At 37.3% G+C, this 20,293-nt stretch overlaps 2 protein-coding genes across 3 annotated transcripts in view; both read right to left on the bottom strand.

Moving 5' to 3' along the window:
* Positions 1-499: 499 nt before the first annotated feature.
* LOC124157100 lies at positions 500-5,962 on the bottom strand. Of its 2 annotated transcripts, XM_046531591.1 has the most exons (5): positions 5,773-5,962; positions 3,663-3,789; positions 1,933-3,420; positions 1,320-1,474; positions 500-930 (listed from the first exon to the last, which is right to left on the bottom strand). In XM_046531591.1, exons 2-5 carry the CDS (start codon positions 3,684-3,686, stop codon positions 780-782), a joined length of 1,818 nt encoding a protein of 605 aa, XP_046387547.1. In that variant the 5' UTR covers positions 3,687-3,789; positions 5,773-5,962; the 3' UTR covers positions 500-779. The 2 variants fall into 2 exon arrangements, with proteins under 2 accessions (XP_046387547.1, XP_046387546.1); XM_046531590.1 differs by having other exon boundaries at positions 1,933-3,789.
* Positions 5,963-7,461: 1,499 nt separating this feature from the next.
* The window catches only part of LOC124157098 (A disintegrin and metalloproteinase with thrombospondin motifs adt-2-like), a 68,517-nt gene continuing 55,685 nt past the window's right edge, over positions 7,462-20,293 (bottom strand). The window contains exons 12-18 of the mRNA XM_046531589.1: positions 18,698-18,812; positions 17,688-17,830; positions 16,528-16,893; positions 15,193-15,304; positions 14,290-14,447; positions 11,387-11,555; positions 7,462-7,745 (exon numbers count right to left, since the gene is read on the bottom strand). Of these exons, the coding sequence (XP_046387545.1) occupies positions 7,501-7,745; positions 11,387-11,555; positions 14,290-14,447; positions 15,193-15,304; positions 16,528-16,893; positions 17,688-17,830; positions 18,698-18,812 (1,308 nt within the window). The 3' untranslated portion in view covers positions 7,462-7,500. The remainder of the gene's footprint in view (positions 7,746-11,386; positions 11,556-14,289; positions 14,448-15,192; positions 15,305-16,527; positions 16,894-17,687; positions 17,831-18,697; positions 18,813-20,293) is intronic.

Raw genomic sequence — 20,293 nt, 5'->3', positions numbered from 1 at the left:
TTGCTTTGGACGCTTAGAACTAATGATGAGGACCAAACGCACTTTGGGAGCAAGGTGATGACAAACAAGGAGAAAATGGAGAGAATGCAGTGAGCTTATAAGGAAGATATCGAGTCTCAAGCTAAAGTAGCTGACCCATTCTTGATGTCTCACAAGCAGAATAGACAGCAGTTTTGAAGATAGTACAGTTGAAGGAAGGCTTTGATTTTTTAGACCGAATTCGTCAACTCACTGGTTTAAAACGGAATTTCATCGAAACATTTAAAAGAAATCTGATGGCATATAGTTGCTATGAATTTTTTATTGGAAAGAGAAAACATTTCTTCAAAAAGTAGAGCAATTAGTTTTTTTTTAAATACAACATCTAACGGAGAAAAAATATTAGATGCTGAAGTTTAGGAAGTGTACTGGGTATGCATGATGGCGTTGAGGGGATAATATCCTTTTTATAATAGAATTTTTATATGTCATTTTATATATGGTTTTCCTTTTATTGCTGTATATTGACATACTTATTTGTCTTTGCATAAGTACCTGCAGGCTCTGGGCTTCCTGGGTTATAAATCCTTGCCTTCCCTTTCATTTTCTCTCATTTCAAAATCATGGAATGAAGTAAGTACATTAAAAAGGTATTGAGAAAAATGGAAGTGAACTACATGAGTCTTTGAATAATATTAACAAAATATATTTTAATTGATGAAATATTTTGTGCATTTCTCTGAGCAAGGAAATTACTGTGAAAGTAGTCACTTTCATTATTTACATTCTCTTTGAGACATTCATGCCTCGTTGTCTGGTTGTGGACAATAATCAGGGAAGATCTCCAAAACTTTCATTGTGAAACTATTCTTAATCCTTTCCCTGGCTCTTTCAGATTCCATCGCAGCTGGTAGCCTTTTCCAACAATGAATGCTCTTCTTCAGTAAGCATCTGAAAATTTCAGGATGAAAGTATTGTAGCACATGTAAATGTCACATTGGTCATTCCACATCAACTCAATGAAAAAAAGTAGCATTCACTATGGGACCCTCTTTATCTTTCAACTTAGAATATTTATCGACCATCATTATGAATGAAAAACTGACAATTAGCTGTTTTTCTACAGTTAACAAGGAAGTCATTGCACACTGAAATTGGGAAATTTTTGGAATGGAGTGGGTCCATCTCAGGATGAATTACCATAAACCATTTTGTAATAGAGATGCAGCCTTCAAACTTTTTAAAAGTGAATAAATAGAGCTTTGAATTGTCTTTTCAATGTGTCCTTCAAATAAGACCCTATGTTATGAATATGTAGTTTTTAATGATTTTCTCTTTACCTGTTGTAGTATTGATCTGCTATTTCATTATTGGAATTTTGTTCAATCAGTACATCACATGTGTATCGATTCCAGCGTAGAAATGCTCTCTCTTGCGTTAGCATGTCACAGAAATCAATGGCAGCTTGCTTGTTCAATACATATTCTCGCTGTAACTGAAAGAAAGAAATATTCTAAGATTATGCGTCTCCATTCCTACAGCTTTTTGGCCTTAAATTAAAAAAAAAAATGTTTTTTATTTGAGTTCATTTCAAATATCTCTGCGACTGAGAAGCAGGTCCAAGTTTTTTTTGGGTGTGTGACTTATTGAAAACCAACCAAAACCAACTTATTCAATATGCAGAACCTAGCTTCCAAGAAATTCATTTGCTTTCAGACCTCTGTGGTGTACACTTTGTTAGCTGTGTTGCCAAGTGGGAAGAGGGTTTTTGAGACAGTGTTTTGTTTCCATTCACTAAGTCTTTTGAGAAAACATGGCAACGCCCACCTCTCTCTCCCCATCCTGCAGCCCCAGTGTCTGACATCCCACCTCCTGCTGCGACAGTTCTCAAAGCATTCCAACTTAGCGTGACTGGGCTTGTCGCAAAGATATTTGAAAAGGACCATAGCTTACCTTACTCCAGATTTTGAAGTATTTTCTCAGAATATGCTTTTTCTGAAACTCTGCAGCAGAGATATGCATGTTCATGCTAAGGTGCACAAAGTTATTCCAGTGACTGAATATCCTTTGACTCAATTTTTTTTCGTAATGTGAGAGAGCGCGACCTTCAAGAGTAGCTAACAATTTTAGTTCATTAGTAAATGCCTGCATTCCCTTGTGCAATAACGTTTTGTCATAATGTTTCAGGGCTTTCATGTTCAGCATGTGATATCTTTCTCGGACTTCTTCTAGACGTTTCTCCCGAAGCAAAGTTTCTATTTTCTTCTCCCTCAGCTTAAGGAGTTTCAGCTTTTTGGTCATCTCCTCTTCTCTCTCTTTCTCTCGCTCTTCTTCAATCATTCTCATTGCCTTCTCACTCTCCAATTTCTCTTTCCTCTCTCGGCTCCTCTGCCACCGTTCAGCCCTGTCCAACTCCCTCATCTTCATCCTCTCCACTAAGCTGTCTGCTGGCAATTCTGCCGGTATGGGACTTCCCTTTTTCTTTGGATGCTTGAAAAATTTCCTCCGTGTGCAATTGCCTTTGTATGAAGCAGCAATTGTGTTTTCAAGGAGTGTGTGGGCTTCTGCAAGAGAAGCATCAACTTCTTCCTTGATGAAAGCCATAGATTTATTTCTTTCACTATCCAAGGAGTCTGCTTGTGTATTGGACGCAGTGTTTTGAGCTGTATAAGAGTCCCCTGGCAATGACCTAAATTCATCACCAACTTTTGTAAGCTCATTCAAGATGGAAGTTTCAGTCCTTAGTGACTTCCCTCTTTTTGGACGGGAGAGTTGCACAATAGAGCTCTTAGACTTGGTTTTCTTTCCTGTTTTCATTTTAGCGGCTTTAATAGCATTTAAAAATTGTTCAATCTTGTAAGTGGGGTCATCCTGACAGGTGGCCATTTTGACATCATTTTTCTCTGCTTTCCACACATTCATATACTTATGAGAGACTTCATTCCCTTCATTATGATGACTGGCTGATCTGGAATGCAATAAGCCCGTTGTTTCAGAAGTGACAGGTTTCCCCTCTGAATTTGCCCAAGCACCTTTGGTTTTTGGCCTGATTATAGATTTCATTTCTAAGTCACTCCTTTCAAATTCCTTCCATGGAATGAAATGCTTCTTTGCTGAACCATAGGGATCATTAGCAAGCGAACTATCTGAGGTAGTATTGTATTCTGGCATGAAGTACTGGGTTTCCAGCTGATTTTTATGACACCTTTTACCTTTAATTTTTCTTTTGACAAAGCCTCTATCATTCTTATTTACTGATTGTTTCCAAGCAAACCAATACTTCTTGAGTACGTCTATCTCATGCTGCAACAAGATTTTATTTAGGTCGATGAAATTCCATGGAGAAACCGTGTCATTGTTCAGTTTGGCCCTTGTGCCTGTTTCTCCTTTTTGGTGTGGTAGTTCTGCAGCGGGCTTATATCTTGTGAAGTTTTTCCACTCCTTAAAATAGTAATTGAGTATTAACTCACTGTTATTTTGCTTATGATTAGTACCATTTATCACCAATGGAGTGTTTTTACTGTTAGTATTTGATGTCATATTGTTCCACATTATTTTTAATGGCCTGTTAGGGACTAGTTATTATGTCTGGGACTTGGGATTATACCCATGTTAAATATTTCACGTATGAGCTATTAGAGATCCAAGCATGATAAGAATAGCATAAAACTTGCAGGCTTTACTGGGGTAGCTTTGGACTTTTCCATGTTTTGTGATCAGTCAATATTCTCCATTAATAACATTCCTGTTCTTAATTAAATGGGGAAATAGTCCCATTTCATCCATCTTGAATATTACGTCACACAAAACCTGTAAACAAAAAGAGACATGGTATCAGTTTTGTGAGACTTTCATCTTCCTCATTCAATTACCATGATATAGAAACATTATGCCTTTTAGAGGTGTCCATTGTGAATAGCTTGACTGTAGTGAATATCCTACCAAGGCTGTCCAGAATATTAAATAACTGCATCAAAGTCAAAATAACTTATATACACTGAGAGCATTTTAACTCTTCGGAAAGTATATGGCTTCCTGTATAATGTTTCAATTTGTATCAACTTATTTTTGTTGAGTCTTTCTTGTGTGCATTCAATTTTTTCAATTGTTACTCTGAATGGTTTTCTGAAGATTTAATGCTAAATACATTTTTTTGTAAATCACATAACTTTCAAAACTCCATTAAACTTATGCAAGAAATTAAATTTAGCACTGCTGAAAATTTTTGGGTTTAATGGATGATCATTCATTTTCAGATGAAGACATGAAATTACTATATAAAGAAAAAAGTGGCATTACCACTGAGTGTAGGATTTGAGGTGACAATTGTTTAAAAAAAATTATTGATATAAATAAACCTGTGTGTTCAATTCCCCTAACGTGTTCTCTACAGATTTTTTTTAGCTCCTGTAGTGGGTGGAGAGGGGAGTTAACCTCCAAAATACCCCCTTATTGAACCTCCATCATTTGTCCTTACTCTCATTTGTATTGCAAAAATTAACAGTTTGTCTCACTGGCTTCAAACTATTTTCATCAAAGGAGTCCATAAAAATATGGATTTTTTCTTAAGTGCAGGGTTTTTGATTATTTTTTCATGCAGAAAATGAGAAGTTATTTCAATTTTGATCACTATGAATCAAAATATTCTGATTAGAAACCGGTTTGGAGGAAACTGGTCTTACACAACATCCTAGGTGAGGCTGTATCCCTCATTTCCTAGGTGTTTCCAAATGTATCTTAGCAATTAGTTCCACCATTCTGAGTTTCCACGAATTGCTACTAACTAATCAACCATCACTTAATTATTTATTTTGAAAAAATGTTGTGGATTGAGTTGCACCCCATGTGCAAGCATGTCTCTGACCGAAGCCTGATGGTATACTGAAGTCATATCATCATTACGATTTACGAGGAAATGAACACTTTTCTAAGGAATATCATGAGAACAGCTACTGATACCATATTTTGAGCACTGAAGGCATACATTGAGAATGAGTATACGTTGATCCCTTTCACATGATAATATGGAATATTTTCTTCTTGTTTTCTTTGCCAGCCTCGGTAATTTTTCATTCAGTAAAATTAATGAAATTATCAATCTCTAATTTTGTGAATGATGTCATCATTGCACAAACTTATTGCCTTTAATATTTGTAATGGTACTGTTAGCAGTTTAAGCCACTTATAACTCACCTGGAAAAATAAAGACTAATTTTGAAGATAAGGGGCTAGAGGATGCTGAGCCTCGTAGCAACCCTCTCCACTGTAGTACAGAGTACCGACAAATGTATGGGTAAGGGCGGGTCTACACTGAAAGACTACAGATTTCATCGCTTTGTCATATTAGATTTGAGTTTGATGGAAAAGATGGTTGCGCACACGGACCATTTTATGAATACATATTGAAGACTGAATGCACATTGTCTGGGCAGAAAATTTGTTTTGATCTTCATGTCTACATTTATGCAAACATTCAAAGGTCCTCAGCAGAACCCTCCCAGAGGTGACGAATGCGTGCATGCTTAAAAGTACGGGTACAAACATTTCAATCTCTTTTGATGCGATTTAAAAAATCTTAAATGTAATTTATATCCATTGAAATAATTCGTAACGCCGCTAAACAAATGACAAACGAAATTACGGAGAAGAAGTTTATACTTCATTTTTATTAAGATAAGTGGGCCGCGAACCCTTTAAACCAATAGTTATCGACGGAAAGACTCACTAGGAACATCGCTGATAACTCTTGGCACGACTGTGGATTTATTGCCGTTGAATAGTTAAGTATCTTACCTTGCTGATCGATTTTAGAGATAGCCATCCCAATCGCTGTTATTTTGTGGTTGCTAATAACGGTGTTATTAGATCCTTAAACTCTTAATCCGCGGTTAACGTCAACTTGACTCTGTCTTTTTTTCTGGAGACGTCCGAAAAAACTTCGAGCGTGAACAGGGGATCGACATGATATGTGTCTATTGAAGTCGCCAACTGTTGTCATGGCAACGCGCTCTGGTTTGGCGGCAGTTCAAACGGCTCCAACCAGTCCACATCAAACAAACATAACGTTACACGGTTTTTATACGATGCTGGCCCAAAAAAGGTTCCTTGGAAGCTGTAAAGGTCGCACGCATGAATTTAATCTAATTTCTTATATTAGAGGGCCAAATAAGTATAGGTAGTTAGTCGAATGATGGGGTATTAAAATATTTACATGGTTGATTTATTGCTTAATATTAAGGTAACATTATGATGTAATTTACGTTTGAGAAACATGAAATAACTGGATGGTGTGATTGGGTCTTATATAACGATGCAATGCTGTAATATCCATGGAAATTATTCAATCAAAAGCTGCTGTAGGAAAGATATCATAAAAAAGATTAAGAGTTTTTCCGGAGTGTGTGATAACTGTTGACAGTTTAGTTCTGGTGAACAATGCAATACGTAATCAATGAGCACCTTTTATGTTTTGGGAATACCTACAAAAATTATTAGTGTCATCCCTGTAGTGATGTATACTTTTAATTCCAGTGCTGATGCATATTGTATTATTGTACTATTTAGCATAGACATAATATTAGAGTTGGCTTGTGCTACTGCCATCTTTGTTTATTTTACCAGTGCTGGACGAAGTTAGGGAGCAGTGCTATTGATCATCATCATTAGTCAGCAATCCAAAAATTGGTTTGATGCAGCTCCCAAATCCTCTCTCTGCTATCGGCTAACCTTATCATATTTATGCATTTCTTCTCTTTTACATCCTTATCACAATAACTAGTCGTGTGTAACTCAATTGGGGCTTTCCTTTGCTCTTCTTCCCCTCCACTTGTCCTCTGACGATCATCTTCATTAGTTCATCATGTCTCTCGATGTGATGGATTAAGTCATCCTGTTTTCTTCATAGGGATTTTAGAACATATATCTTGTCTCTGACTCTTTGTACTTTCTCATCACTTACTCAGTTGGTCCATTTCTTCTTCAGCATTCTTTGGTAGTATCATGTTTTTAATGCTTGTGACTTCTGTACTGCTGTCAATGGTCATGCCTCACTCCCTTAAAAATGCTCCATTTGTAGTGTAGAGAGAAATTCTCATTGGGCACATTGGTTCATTCTATGAGCTTCCTTTTTGTTGGTTATGGTTGGACATCATTTGACATTCAGTAGGAAATGGTACCATCATATTTGTTGATGATTTTATTTAATTGGTGGGAAATGAATACATATCTGGAATGTAAGGTGAGGTAGTGGCGCATGCTTTGCATAACAATAGGTAATCATATAATTAAGACATTCAATGTGGGACAGAGTCAAAACCTCTTGCGAATTGGGGTTCAACTTTGTTCTTTTTTTAATCCAAAACTAGTCAAATTCTGACCAAAATTTGGTCAGAGTTTGACCAGTTTGTGTGGTGTGGTAGTTTTTAAAAGGTAATGTATTTTAGAAAACAGAGTTATAAAATTTATTCATAAAAATTCTTTGTACAAAAGCATGAATATAATGTTATAAACTATGACATTGAGTCAAGTGATGAAAATATAGTTGTACCATGGAGCTTGGAAAAATATTAGAGATATGGAGAAAATGAAGAAATTCAGTCGAAGCTTGAGGCCACATGATTTTCCCCCATTGTATCCCTTTTTGTTAGTGGCATTACTATTTCTGGAGCCTATATGAAGAGCATCTGACACATGGATATGAACTGGATTAGTTAAATCCAGTGATGAATGATTTTCTGGGCGGGTTGCACTGCTAGGATTGACTGAGCCTGTAAAAGAAAAATGTGTATTACATAACGTAGTAAATATCCATTCATTGCCTGAAACCTCTTTAATCCTAAGATAAAAATCCTTCATCTCAAGTATAAGTACGTAATCAGTTACTGGCTCATTAGTCATTTGTAGTGATGATATTAGGGTCATTCCATGTCAGTTCATCCAGGCATGACACCCACCGACTCGGATTTTGATGAAACTTGCCAATTTTTATCCTTCCATGCTGGAATGAAACAGTGTAAAATATTTCTTGGCTATCTCTAATATTTTTTTTTTTCACGACCATTTGAAGTTTGGGTGAAACTGCAGTTTTTCAAAGAATGCTGTCTCCAGAGGCACTTGCACCTCCAGAGGGAAATAATTTGTCTCAGCCATAGTTTTCATTCGATTCTTATGAAAATTTGCAGGTTTACTATAGAGGTCATGAGGATTCCAAAATCTTATTGAAAAATATCCTAAGGAATATTGGAAATTCTCTAAACTCGTATGTTTCATAAGATTTTAGAATATTTTGCGTCAAAAACATGGTTCTATAAAACATCAAATTTTGACCTGAGGCAATATCTGAATCAAGCTAAATTATTTTTTCTAATATTCCTTAAGGTATGACCCACCACCTGTAAAAATAAAATTCATGGCTTTTTGCTTGCTTTGTTGTTAAAAAAAATTTTATGCAAAAAAAAATCCCTTTTCACGACTCTGGTCGTCAGTGTTGGGTCCTCCTTCAAGTGTGATGAAATGCTTGTGTTAACTGTTTTCTATATCTAAGAAAATATTTACAACATATATCTAGTGCATAATACATCCAAAAATTAAAACATTTTTTTATGTGCAGGTTGTTTTTCTCCCGATAAGAAAAATATATTTTTGAAATAGAATATTTTAAGGAATTCATAGCTCTTACCCATCATTGCTGGGGATAACTTAATTGTTGCTATATAAAACACATCAAAATACAGGATGCATGTCAATACAAGTCAACTTTCTCCATTTTGTATTGACAAAAAACTTCATGAATGTGTTTTACTTCAATAATGTTGCACAACTTATAAATGAACAATCACAATATATAGTCATTTTTGTCTGTGCATCAGTTTGTAGTTAAATAGGATAGTATCCAAGGTCTTCACTGAGGCCTATCTCTGAGAAAGCTAATATTTCAGTTACACTAGAGTTACATTTTTTTCCCAGTAGTGATAATTCCAAGTTTTCCTTTTAAATCCAAGAGCCGTCGGTTCACATGTTCAATGTCTTTCTCCGAGAAGTAATATATTTGTCCTGAGCCTCTTGTGGTAGAAGTTTCCACATAACAAATGACATTATTTACAGGAACATTGCAAATATCTTCTTTCTCTTTTGGCCACTAAAATGATAAAGAATTTCACTTTCATATCTAATGGATCAACATCCTTTGACATAAGTTGCCCAAAAAACCAGTGATTGTCATACAAGCAGGCCACAAAAGAATTAGTACAAGTTTTTGTCAAAATTTCTTCCCAACTTGGCTTTATCAAGAAATTGTGGACAGAACTGTATGTGGTATCAAAGCTAATTTTTTTTGTCGCAATAATGTATAGAAGAATGGTAGGTACCTGGGATTGTTTTTACAAGGTACTAGTGAGTTTCTAATTGTTGCTGAATCATTGATAATTGTTCTTTTTTTAAAACGTAAAATGAAATTTTGTCCACTTTGTACTTGCAGAACTGAAACACCTTTTCAATGGAAATCATTGTATTACCCAGATCCCGCTGAAGGCTTTCTCTTGTAAGAATGCACTTAACTGTTCCACCTATCCCATCACATGGAGATTTCCCATGACTAGTTGAAAAAAAGACCAAGAAGCATGCAAGTCAAAGTCCTGGTGATGATGGCACAGGTTTATAAAGTTTTTACAGTTCTTATATTGGCCAGCACAACCATCACTGAAATATTGCACTTCCTTTACTTCAAGGAACTTTTCCTTTAAAAACTGAGTGACTATTTTTTGCGTTTCAAATATGAAAGCTACATCATGTTCTAGATCGTCACAAAATACACACAAACTTGACACACATAGATCTTTCTTCAGCTGTCCACGAGTATAAATTACCGCTGGATGTAGGGAACAACCATCCTGATTCCAGTGATGACCCTGAACCTCATCTTGTATTACATAATGGTAGTTTTCACTGAAATCCAGCAAAACAATGGCTTCATCTGGCTGTAGGTTATTTTTTAGTTCTTTTAGGTATCTCGCCTGGGATTTGTTTATGAAGGAATGTGGGAGAAGTTTTTCCAGATTGTTCACCAGACTATTGATGTATTCATCCAGAGTCACTGTTAACCTAATTTATTGGGTCCGATCTGTTGTCACCCATTGTATGTCACTTCATCTTCAGGGTCCCATTCTTCAAATTTACTTTTCAGATGCTCCTTCAGTCGTTTTTCAGACATACATTCTGAACAGTGCCGTAACATGCAATCCCTGTTATCTTTGGAACATACCAAGTAGTCAAATAGGTCGTTGTAGGTCTCCTCTATAGAGCATCCATGGAGAAGAAGTGATGCATTCTGATGGATAGCACAGACACACACAGAATGGGCTACAGAGGAGCCTGCCAACACGCACCATTTAAGTTGCAACATACAGAATTTTGAAAACCCTATTTTTACCTGTGGGAATTCAAATTGAAAAGCTGCATACAGCTTTACATTTAGGTTACATAAAAGTAACCTCTTTTGCTTGTGGACATTTTTGGACACACTCACCTTATCATTCATTCCTGGCATAAGGCGTGAATACTCGTAATTTTGGTAGAATGACTGAACTAAGTCCACTGCAGTTTGTTCTGTTTTTCCCCCTCCTTGGATCTGGTATGACTATGATGCCTTTCATTCTTAGAATTCCCTAGCATGCTGAATTGTATATTCACTAACATTAATTTCGGTGGCTACTTTTTTCCTACTCCACGAAGTCGGAGCTAGTGTTAGTAGCTGAATTATCTCTCGCTGACTACCTGCTGTCACCAGTTTTTCTTTTAGTAACCCAACTAGCACATCCATATCACCCGCTTTATCAAGAACTTCTGAATCATGCTCTGGAAGGAAATCTTTATCCAGTACTTTGAAAACCTTTTTGTTCAAAGTAGAACAACATTAATGAGGTAAAAAACATTCGTGAAGTTTTTTGTCAATACAAAATGGAGAAAGGTGACTTGCTTTAACTAATTAGTTAGGTTTGGCTGTTAAGAGAGGTTTCTATGAATTAAATTTGTTTTTAACTATTTGTTCACTAGTTAGTTAAAACTTTCTCTTTGGATTAAAATATCTGCTTATTCATTGCCAAATACCAAGGCTCTTACCACACAGGAATATGAGACACGGTTCAGAACAGGCGTATAGCAGGGGGATCTAAGCAGGACTTCAGGCCTCCCTGAAATATCCCCAATATGGCTACCGCCATGGATTCATTGACTGACTATGCTGTTCAAATTGGGCATACTTCGTTTAAGTCCTAAGTTTCTTGAGACGTGGAGACTAGTTCAATGCATGAGTATAGTTAACCCTTTCCTGCCGGTGCTCACAAGAGGAAAATACACTTTGCAGCATCTTGATTGCAACTCAGCAAGTGTTTGCAACAACTTGAATAGTTACCTTGAAAGTCTAGTCGCTTGATGATTGCAGTCAGTGATTTTTGGTCTAGGCTTGAGTTGATGTGAATGTCACTGGGCAGAAGACTTCTCTCCACTCTTCGATGCCACAATCCTCGGACACTTGCTTGCCACTCTGAATGCTCCAGGAGAACACCATCTTCTCCAAAATCCTTTGCATGGAAAAGATTGTAGTCAACCTCATGTTGAAATGAAAATATGAAGCTAATACATTTATAAAAATTACTATGTATATCTCAGGAAAAATGCCTGTTTTAGAGTGGAGTGAGCTGTACCCATATCTATCTAAATCCACGTTTGGTTGAATAGGGTTGTTTCCTATTTTTTTTAATTGCCTGAATCGAAAGATTATTATTCCTGGAGAAGGTATTTCATGCTTTTAGATTTTTAAATGCAAGTACATATCTATTTTTTGTGATTAAATGAAAAGTGAAAATTTTCAAGTGCACGAAAGTGCAACGGCAAAGTATGAATGTTGGGAAAAGCCTGTGTGATGTCATTCTGGTTCTGGCTGCTATCGTGTGAGGCCACCTTGGTGCGAGGCTATGAGCGCCGTTATGATGTAGGCTGCTAGCAGGTAGCTGGGTATCCTGCTAGCAGGTAGTTACTTGGCTTAAATAAGGATTATTAATACCCTATCAAACAAAGGAAACTTTCTGACTTTAGGCAATGTTAATAGGTGATTATTAAGAGATGTTTCCCTGAGCTGTGTGCCTCATGCATGCATTAGTAATCTCAGACCATGTAAAACTTGTATCTGCTCGTATAGAAACTAGGTCCCTGTGACGTCAAGTGGAGTGGCTTTGCATGGCTGCTAATCGCGTCTTTTTCAAATGAGGTTAAAATTGATCATTAACACTCGTCTAAACTGGGATTTCTAAAACCAAATAATTCGTATATTATGAATACACTAATGGTGGGTATCGAATCACAATCAATGCCTTTCGTTTTCTTTGATGATGGAAACTACCCTATTGCTGGGTTAGTGAACAATTTAATATGGAAGAACTTTCAAACGGAATACCAGCAATAGATGACTTGATTTCTCCCTGGTGATGGTCTTTTCCCCCAAAATACATAGAAAAATACAAAAGCCATTAAAAATGCAAAATTTGTGTCTTGGAGAACCCAAAAACTCTCCATTTAGTTGGTACCTAATTATTGTTATTCTATAATCTACAGGCTCTCCAGGAGTCTCATGTCCCACCAAAATTTGTCTGGATCCACCTTCATCTCAAATGTGGAAGCAGTGTAGCTGTTAGTTTTACTTCATTCCACATACTATTCCACTACATCCTCCATTGACGAGTCTTCAGTGGATGCGGAGGGTGGCATGGCACCCAGGGATGAAATCTGATGGGCACAAAAGTGGCATTGAAAACTCAAATACGAAGTAATACAGGGGCTGTGAAACTTTTGGTGATCTATCAGTAGTGGTATGTCACTGTAGGCACAGGTGCCATAGCGTTACCACCCCCACTCCTATATGAAATGTTAGGTTTTATCCAAAAAAAACCCTAGGTAAGAAATTTTCAGAATAAATATACATATCATGGCAAGTTTAATTGTAGGAAATAAGGGGAAAATTTTATTTTTAATTCTTTTTTTTATATATTCTGTTTATATTTTAGGAGGTATGTAGTATGCTAATAAGCAGTCTTGGAACCCTCCCATAAAAATCCTAAACACATCATGACCACTTCTCAAAATACAAGCTAGAGTATTATGATAGGATATTGAAAATAACCCCTCACTCCTGGCAGAGAGCCAGGGGAAGGTACGGATGCGACAGCCCCCAAAAAATTTTCTTTTGTGGTAACTACCAGTGATGCCTCTGCTGCTGAGGAGACCACTAGCCTTGTGGCACTCCATTCTTAGTCTGACTCTCCATTTTTCTGTATAGTAGCACTTCATAATGTCTTCCAATAGCCAAGTATGAATTAAACTTTCAGCATTATGCAAGCGAAATATATAAGTGAATAAATTTAATAAAATTTTTAGTTTAACCCTTTCACTGCTGTTAACGTACCTATAGTACGTCCGCATGGCAGACTGCTGTGAAGAAACTTTTTCTTCCTCCCAGCCATGCACTTTTGCAAAAGCACTTCGAAGAGTCCCTAATGCAGGACCCTTTCCTCGACGAGCTCACCCATGCAGGACCATCTCATCGACCGTACTGGCGGGGGGCCTCCCTTCCGAAAAGTGACCGCTCTGACTGCAATTTAAAAATCAATCCATCAATCCGATCATCAAAAAATGATTGCTTGCATCGCACTCCTGCCAATCATGCAATCAAGTACGTCTTTGAACCGTGTTTCTGTGATGAAAAATAACGATTTTGTTCACTTTGCGAAAATGGCCATTTTCCGGTGGTCCGCAGCCACGTTTTTAGCAAAGTTAACAAAATCGTTATTTTTCATCGCAGAAACACAGTTCAAAGACATACTGGATTGCTTGATTGGCAGGAGTGCAATGCAAGCAATCATTTTTTGATGATCGGATTGATGGATTGAGTGATTTTCCAATTGCAGTCAGAGCGGTCAGTTTTCGGGAGGAAGGCCCCCAGCTGGTAGGGTCGATGAGACAGCCCTGCGTGGGTGAGCTCGTTGAGGAATGGGTCCCGGATTAGCGACACTTTGGAGGATGTACCTCGCCCATTATTGAAGTATCTGCTCCATGGGCCCACGAAATGCATTTTAACCTTTTCGCCGCATGTGAGGAGAAGGTTTTCGGAGATTGAACAGCAGCGAAAGGGTTAATGATGCAAGCAAATTGTTACAAAATGTGTATCAGTATAGGCAACCCTCATGCCACCAAAGCACCCCCCTTATACATATTTCTGGCAATGTGCCAGCCTCATTCATAATATGATAGAACACAGTTTACCAAGCACTTTCCAGCTACGCAAAATGCTCTCTTTCCTGGAACTCCTCTTGAACAATCGGTGCCAAAGGGAAACCAGCCGTCTGCACCATTCACCAGGTAGAAACGATGTCGCACTTTCTCATCTTGGCATGCCACGCGGCATGGTCGGTCAGGATCCACTTTTCATGTTATGAAATTAAAGTTATACAATTAGAAACTGAAAATATGAGTTATTTTTTTAATTGATTCACGTGTGGCATTGTAGAAGAACACAACTTAAAGCCCTTTGGCTGTGGAATTTAATAATTGTATACCAAAAAATTAATATTTTTTTTCTGAATTGTTTTACAATGGCATGTAGTGTAGTCAGGGTATAATGTAGATTTGATGGTCAATAGCTTTTTCTACTTAAAGGTTACGGAACATCTGCTAAAGTTTAAGGGGGTGAGTGCTTGATTATTATGTCTTTAGTGGAAGGTTGAGACCATGTCAATTGACATGCTCCTCAGTGAACATATTACATAAATATGTTAAATTGAAGGTTAAGTACCTAATATCATTGTATAATCATATTAATAGAAAATTATTCATCTTTACAAGCAGTGTATATCTTTTACCTATACATGTAGAGCCTATACCATGTTCTTAGCTCTTAGAATCCCAAGCAGGTGAATTATTGGCCAGAGATTTTTAGCTAGACGTTACTGAAATTCCAATTGGAACATGTATTGGCCACCATATTAAATCCCTTAGTATTTGGGGTATCAACTTTGGTAAATCCCTGGAAGCTGAATAGTTGAAATTTCTCAATGATCAGCATTTAAAGTTTGAAAGAATATGAGTGTTTTAGGAAATAATTTGCTTTTTCTTTGTGAAATAAGTCTCTTGAAGCCTCTAGCATTAAATGCTGAAATTTGAACTCACCGATGGATGGAGAAATTTGCATTCCAAGTCCAGAGAGCCTGCGAACCTTTTCTCTATATCCAGAACACACCTGGGATGCATGCTCAAATGGAGTCTTGAGTCTCGTACACTCCTGTAGAGAAAATTAGGCATGGATTTTAAAAAAGCAAGAGGAACTGCTCGGTCAAATGTCTAATGTTGGAAAGTCAGCCCAAGAAAGAGTTGTAGAAACATTGGGGAGCAACTCACTATAACCAATCCAATAATAACTGAATAGAAAGATTGATGAGCTGAGAGCAGAAATGGAATTCTTTTTTAGTTCAAGAATTGGATTCGAAATACAGGACACTGATTTATGATGGGTTCAACTAACAATGAATATTACTATTACATATTATTAATTGGTATAAGATCTCAACTGATTAATCGCAGACTTAAAAAGATTCTTAGTTAAAAAGAACTTTAATTTTTGCCAATTTAATTTCCACTCACTCATGCCATCAATTATGAAACCCTACCCCTAATTAGTTAATAAAACAAATTTTTATGGCATATTTTATTTTAGATTATGTTAATTATTATGGCAAATTTTTATAGCATTAGGTTCATTCCTGATTAAACTGATGATAAAATTAAGAACGGTCCTATGGAATGCATTAACATTGTAGAGTGAGCTTGTGCTGCTACATATCATAATACCACATCCAAAATCTATGTGAAGAATGAAACATCTCCAATTCATTGCATTTATGATGCTGTTCAGGGGTGTATATAAATAAATAAAAAATTAAGTACCGTGGTCTGCAGTGGCGCCGACTCCATGGGGCCTGAGGGGGCCCGAGCCCCCTCAAAAATTCGTTATCGGTGTGAGGAAAAAATGTGTCAGGTGTGCCAATTTTCCCCAGAGTGTCCAGATATCGAGATTCGAGTTGTCAGGGTTCTAATGTTGAACATATGGCTATTCTAAAATGCCTAAAAAAACTTAAAACTCTCTACTTCTAAAATTTCCCAGGGCAAGATCCCCGGTTTGGGCCCCCCCAATATGAAAAATAAAAAAGCAGGAGCAATTTCCACAATTTTAAATTTGTTAATACTACCGGTTCTGCTTTACAGCATCATCAGGTAAAAGCGAAACCGGTAGTATTAATAAATTTAAAATTGTAGAAATTGCTCCTGCTTTTTCATTTTTCATTATGTCACGTTTCCACTCCATCTCGCCTGAAACCTCAGATTACATTTCCCCCCAATATTTTTTGTAAGTCGGCATCTCTGGTGGTCTGGTATTTGTTTAATGAATCATGGCCATTGTATGTAAATGTAAAATGTCGTGGAGTGAATCAAGAGAGAGGGACTCACTGAATTTTCTGGAATGCAAAGTTGTATGCTGGCGTGGGGACCATCGCAGCTTGCGCCCCTCCCGCGACATTCCCTCTCCACAAGGCGCAATCCACTCCCTGGTGCCATGCAGGCGAAACGGCACGAGCTGCCACAGGTAGTTGCTTGTGCTGGGAGTGGAGATGGCAATAGGGGTGAGCCAGCGCAGGTTAGGGAGGTGGCTGCCCTCCACGGGCCCCAGGACGAGGTGGACAATGATGAGGACAGTTGTCCCCCTCCTTCATCAAGGACTACAACCGCCTGTGCCTTGGGGAGCTTGTTTGTGTTCAGCTTGAGTACGTCGTTGTTGTCGAAAATGGAGTCTCCACCCTCATTCCGGATGAACTCCTGAGGAATCAACATCAAGTTATCAGTTTAATAGCTTAAAATTCATTGTTTTTCCTAAGTTATTTAGTTTTATGCCTCATATACTGCATTGACCGTACAGCTGGCACACTTTATTCGAATGTTCAAATGGAACTGCCAATGTAATGTCCAGCTCACATTATCTACTGCATGATGCTCATATAATACGAAATACACTTAGCGAGCCTTGGATGAGGAAAAAAAAAGAGTTGAATGAGAAAAGGGTGGTTTGGGCAGTTAGTGTTGTGTTTTTCAGTCATGAGGGGATAATCAAACACTGAAAGTTCTTTGTAATGCTTAAGTGTAATAGTCTCAAGAATTTATGAAGCTGGATAGTTTATTGGTTTCATTTATTGAGATGGAATACCAAAGGTCCATGGTTTTAGTCCTCGTTGAAGTGATTTTTTCCTCATGGTAATTAATTGAAGCCTTGTCCTCAGCCCAAAAATATTAATGAATTCACTAATCTATAATGATTAACTGGTAAACAAAGTCCCATTTACCTATAGTATTGAAGTACATTGGCAGGAAATAAATTCATAACTCTTAGATAACTTGGAAGTCCATACATTACAGTAGAGACCATATAAAACGAGGTATTGCATAATTACACCTAGTTTGAACTGTAAGTAGTATTGAATATCTATCACATTAAAGCATTTAGTGCCAGAATTAATTTCAATTCCAAATCATTTATTGCATGGCTATCATTTTGGGTTTGTTTTGTCGATATTTAGTAATTCATGAGTGCATATTTTCTGTATGTTGATTGTAACCTGGCAAGCTCCATCAATGCAGTATGATGGTGCACTTCGATTGTAGCTTTTGGTTAGACATGCTGTTCCATCTGGAAAAGTCCATCCACGACTCTTGTAGCCACCATTTTTCTGGAAACACCACACCGTACAGGCCTCCACCGCTGGAACAGGGAGAAAATAATTTCAACTCTTACATGAAATATTTTCCACCTGTCATGCTTTCCTACTCTTCAAATGCTTGTCAAAATTTATTTATCATTAATAAACTGCACAGTTTCAGGCATAATTTGCTAGAATTGCATTTCTGCGTTAAATGAATACATACTAGAAATACACTCGGTATGTTCCTCACAATACAATTTAATTTACTGACCATAGTTTTGACTTCTCCTTTATAGAGATCTTGAAAATTTCTGTGGAGTTAGCAAAAATCTGGTAAATAAATTAAATTACATTATGTGCAACATACCAAGTTTTTTATTTCATACTATGTAAGTTATTTTTCATATCTGATATAAAAAAGCTTAAGAATCTGTGGATCCAAAGGACAATTTCATCCTCCTTCCCCCATTGAGAAAAGTAGGAATTTTTTTGGTTATTCCATACACCCATGGGCTGGAGTATGCAGAATATTTGCAGATACAACCCATTTCTAGCATAAGTCGTCAATATGTCCCTGGAAATAAGTTGTTTCTCAGTTACGGTGAGATCTTTTTGGTCATTTATGATTTTTAAAAGCTATTTTAATGCTTCAATTTCATAATTATTTATCAAAAATTTATGGGAGAGAGTCATTCAATCATGTACATTGCTGTTACATATAGGTTTCTCCTCTACCATGAGTTGGAATTGGAACCATCGCTGGTTATCATTTTTGAGTTTTTTGGAACATACTTCGGTACTCATTGCAAATGTGATTTTTCCGAACCATTATATATTTTATCTCTCATAAACATTCTTGTAAGGCCCTGATATGATGTATGTGTTTGGATCAGTATGAAAGAATTACGTTATATGAGCACACTTACGATTGCTGCTCAGCCGTTGTGAGCCACTTCCCGTCATTGAGTCATCCACCTCCTGGCCTCGAGAACACACGTCTATAGCATAGTCGAGGACACTCATGGCTGGCACATTAGCACACTGAAGTTGAGAATATATAATGTAAAAGTCATGACACTAGAATGAGCATAGGATACTTTATGTTTACATGTTCACTGCTTATTTCTTCCACTGTTATGTCTGGTTGTAAACATAATATATTTGTATATTAAAATTTTATGAGACCTTTGAAGGATATTACATAACTGAAACTACAGTAGGTACCAATGTAGGGTAAAAAATATCTTTACTTATGTTAGTGCTATTTAAGTTAGAATGCCAGGCAATGGCTCAAATGGTTTTAACGTGAGACTCAATTATACCTACTTAGTGGTTATGCCTATTACTATGCTTAAAGAAATCTCATCAACAATCAACACACGAAGAGATTCTTTCAACTATTTTGATGAAATCTTAATTGGGACCAAATTTATCAATATTTAATTTCACTCTCTTGGTGATTTTACCCAAATGATGGTTTGGTTAGGCGAGGGTAGAGCTAACTCTGAATTTAGTCACTAGCATGCGAAATCCACAAATTCAGGTTGGGGGGTCATATCATTTCCCTGGGTCACCTCGCACTTTGAGGATTTTTGATTTGGGGCATCCAAAAACTTCTCCCAGGATTTGAACTTGGGACCTCCTGATCAGGAGCCAAGTGCTCTACCCACTAGGCTATCATACTCCCATCCATATTAACACGTTCCCTGCCACGCGCCGCCATAGGGCGTCTCACATAAATTCAAATTCGAGTTAGTGAGACGCCATATGGCGTCTCGCATTGCTGCTGGACGCAACTAGTGAGACGCCAATGGGCGTCAAAGTAGCGTTTTCGTTGAATCATCAAACAACGTATAGAACTTGAAATTTAAGCTAAATTTCCTTATGCACTGACGAGACAATGTTATCTTCTGTGAAGGGAGGGTATTGGTAACACATTTCAGCTCGAATTTCATTTTTTTTCGTCTCCTGTTTCTCATGTTTTTTTCGAGAGTGCCATTTTTCAATGGCTATATCATTCTATGTTTCAAATGGAAGCTTGAGGTAATATATCTCCACACAATGTTTCAAATTACATTTGCAGAGTTTTTTTCTTTCTTTTTCTTCCCTCAGTTGTCGCTTATACCTAACCGAGTGAGGAGCGTATTAGTATACCAAATTTATTCTCTGAGTCTGTGCCTTCGATACGGAAGTGATAACCAGTCTAGTGAATATATCATATGTACTCCGTCACGCATTATTGGGGGAAAGAAACGTTTTAACGAAGAAGAAATCGAGCATACGTTTCATTATGACAATTCGGCTTCCACCGTCGACCTTGAAGGATTTTCTGAAGGAGACACCGCTGATTCAGGGTGTCTGAGGAGTCGTATGAATCCTCAGAGTCAGGTAATCTTTCTTCTTCTAATACAGGTATGATTCCTTATTCCATTTTTTTATTCACATTCTAATAACTCCTGCTCAGTGGCGCCGACTCTATGGGGCCTGAGGGGGCCCGAGCCCCCCAAAAAATTCGTTACAGA

Source organism: Ischnura elegans, chromosome 4, assembly GCF_921293095.1.
Source record: "Ischnura elegans chromosome 4, ioIscEleg1.1, whole genome shotgun sequence".
Classification (NCBI taxonomy): domain Eukaryota; kingdom Metazoa; phylum Arthropoda; class Insecta; order Odonata; family Coenagrionidae; genus Ischnura; species Ischnura elegans.
The sequence above is the reverse complement of the archived record's forward strand: the minus strand, read 5'-3'. Positions and strand labels throughout refer to the sequence as shown.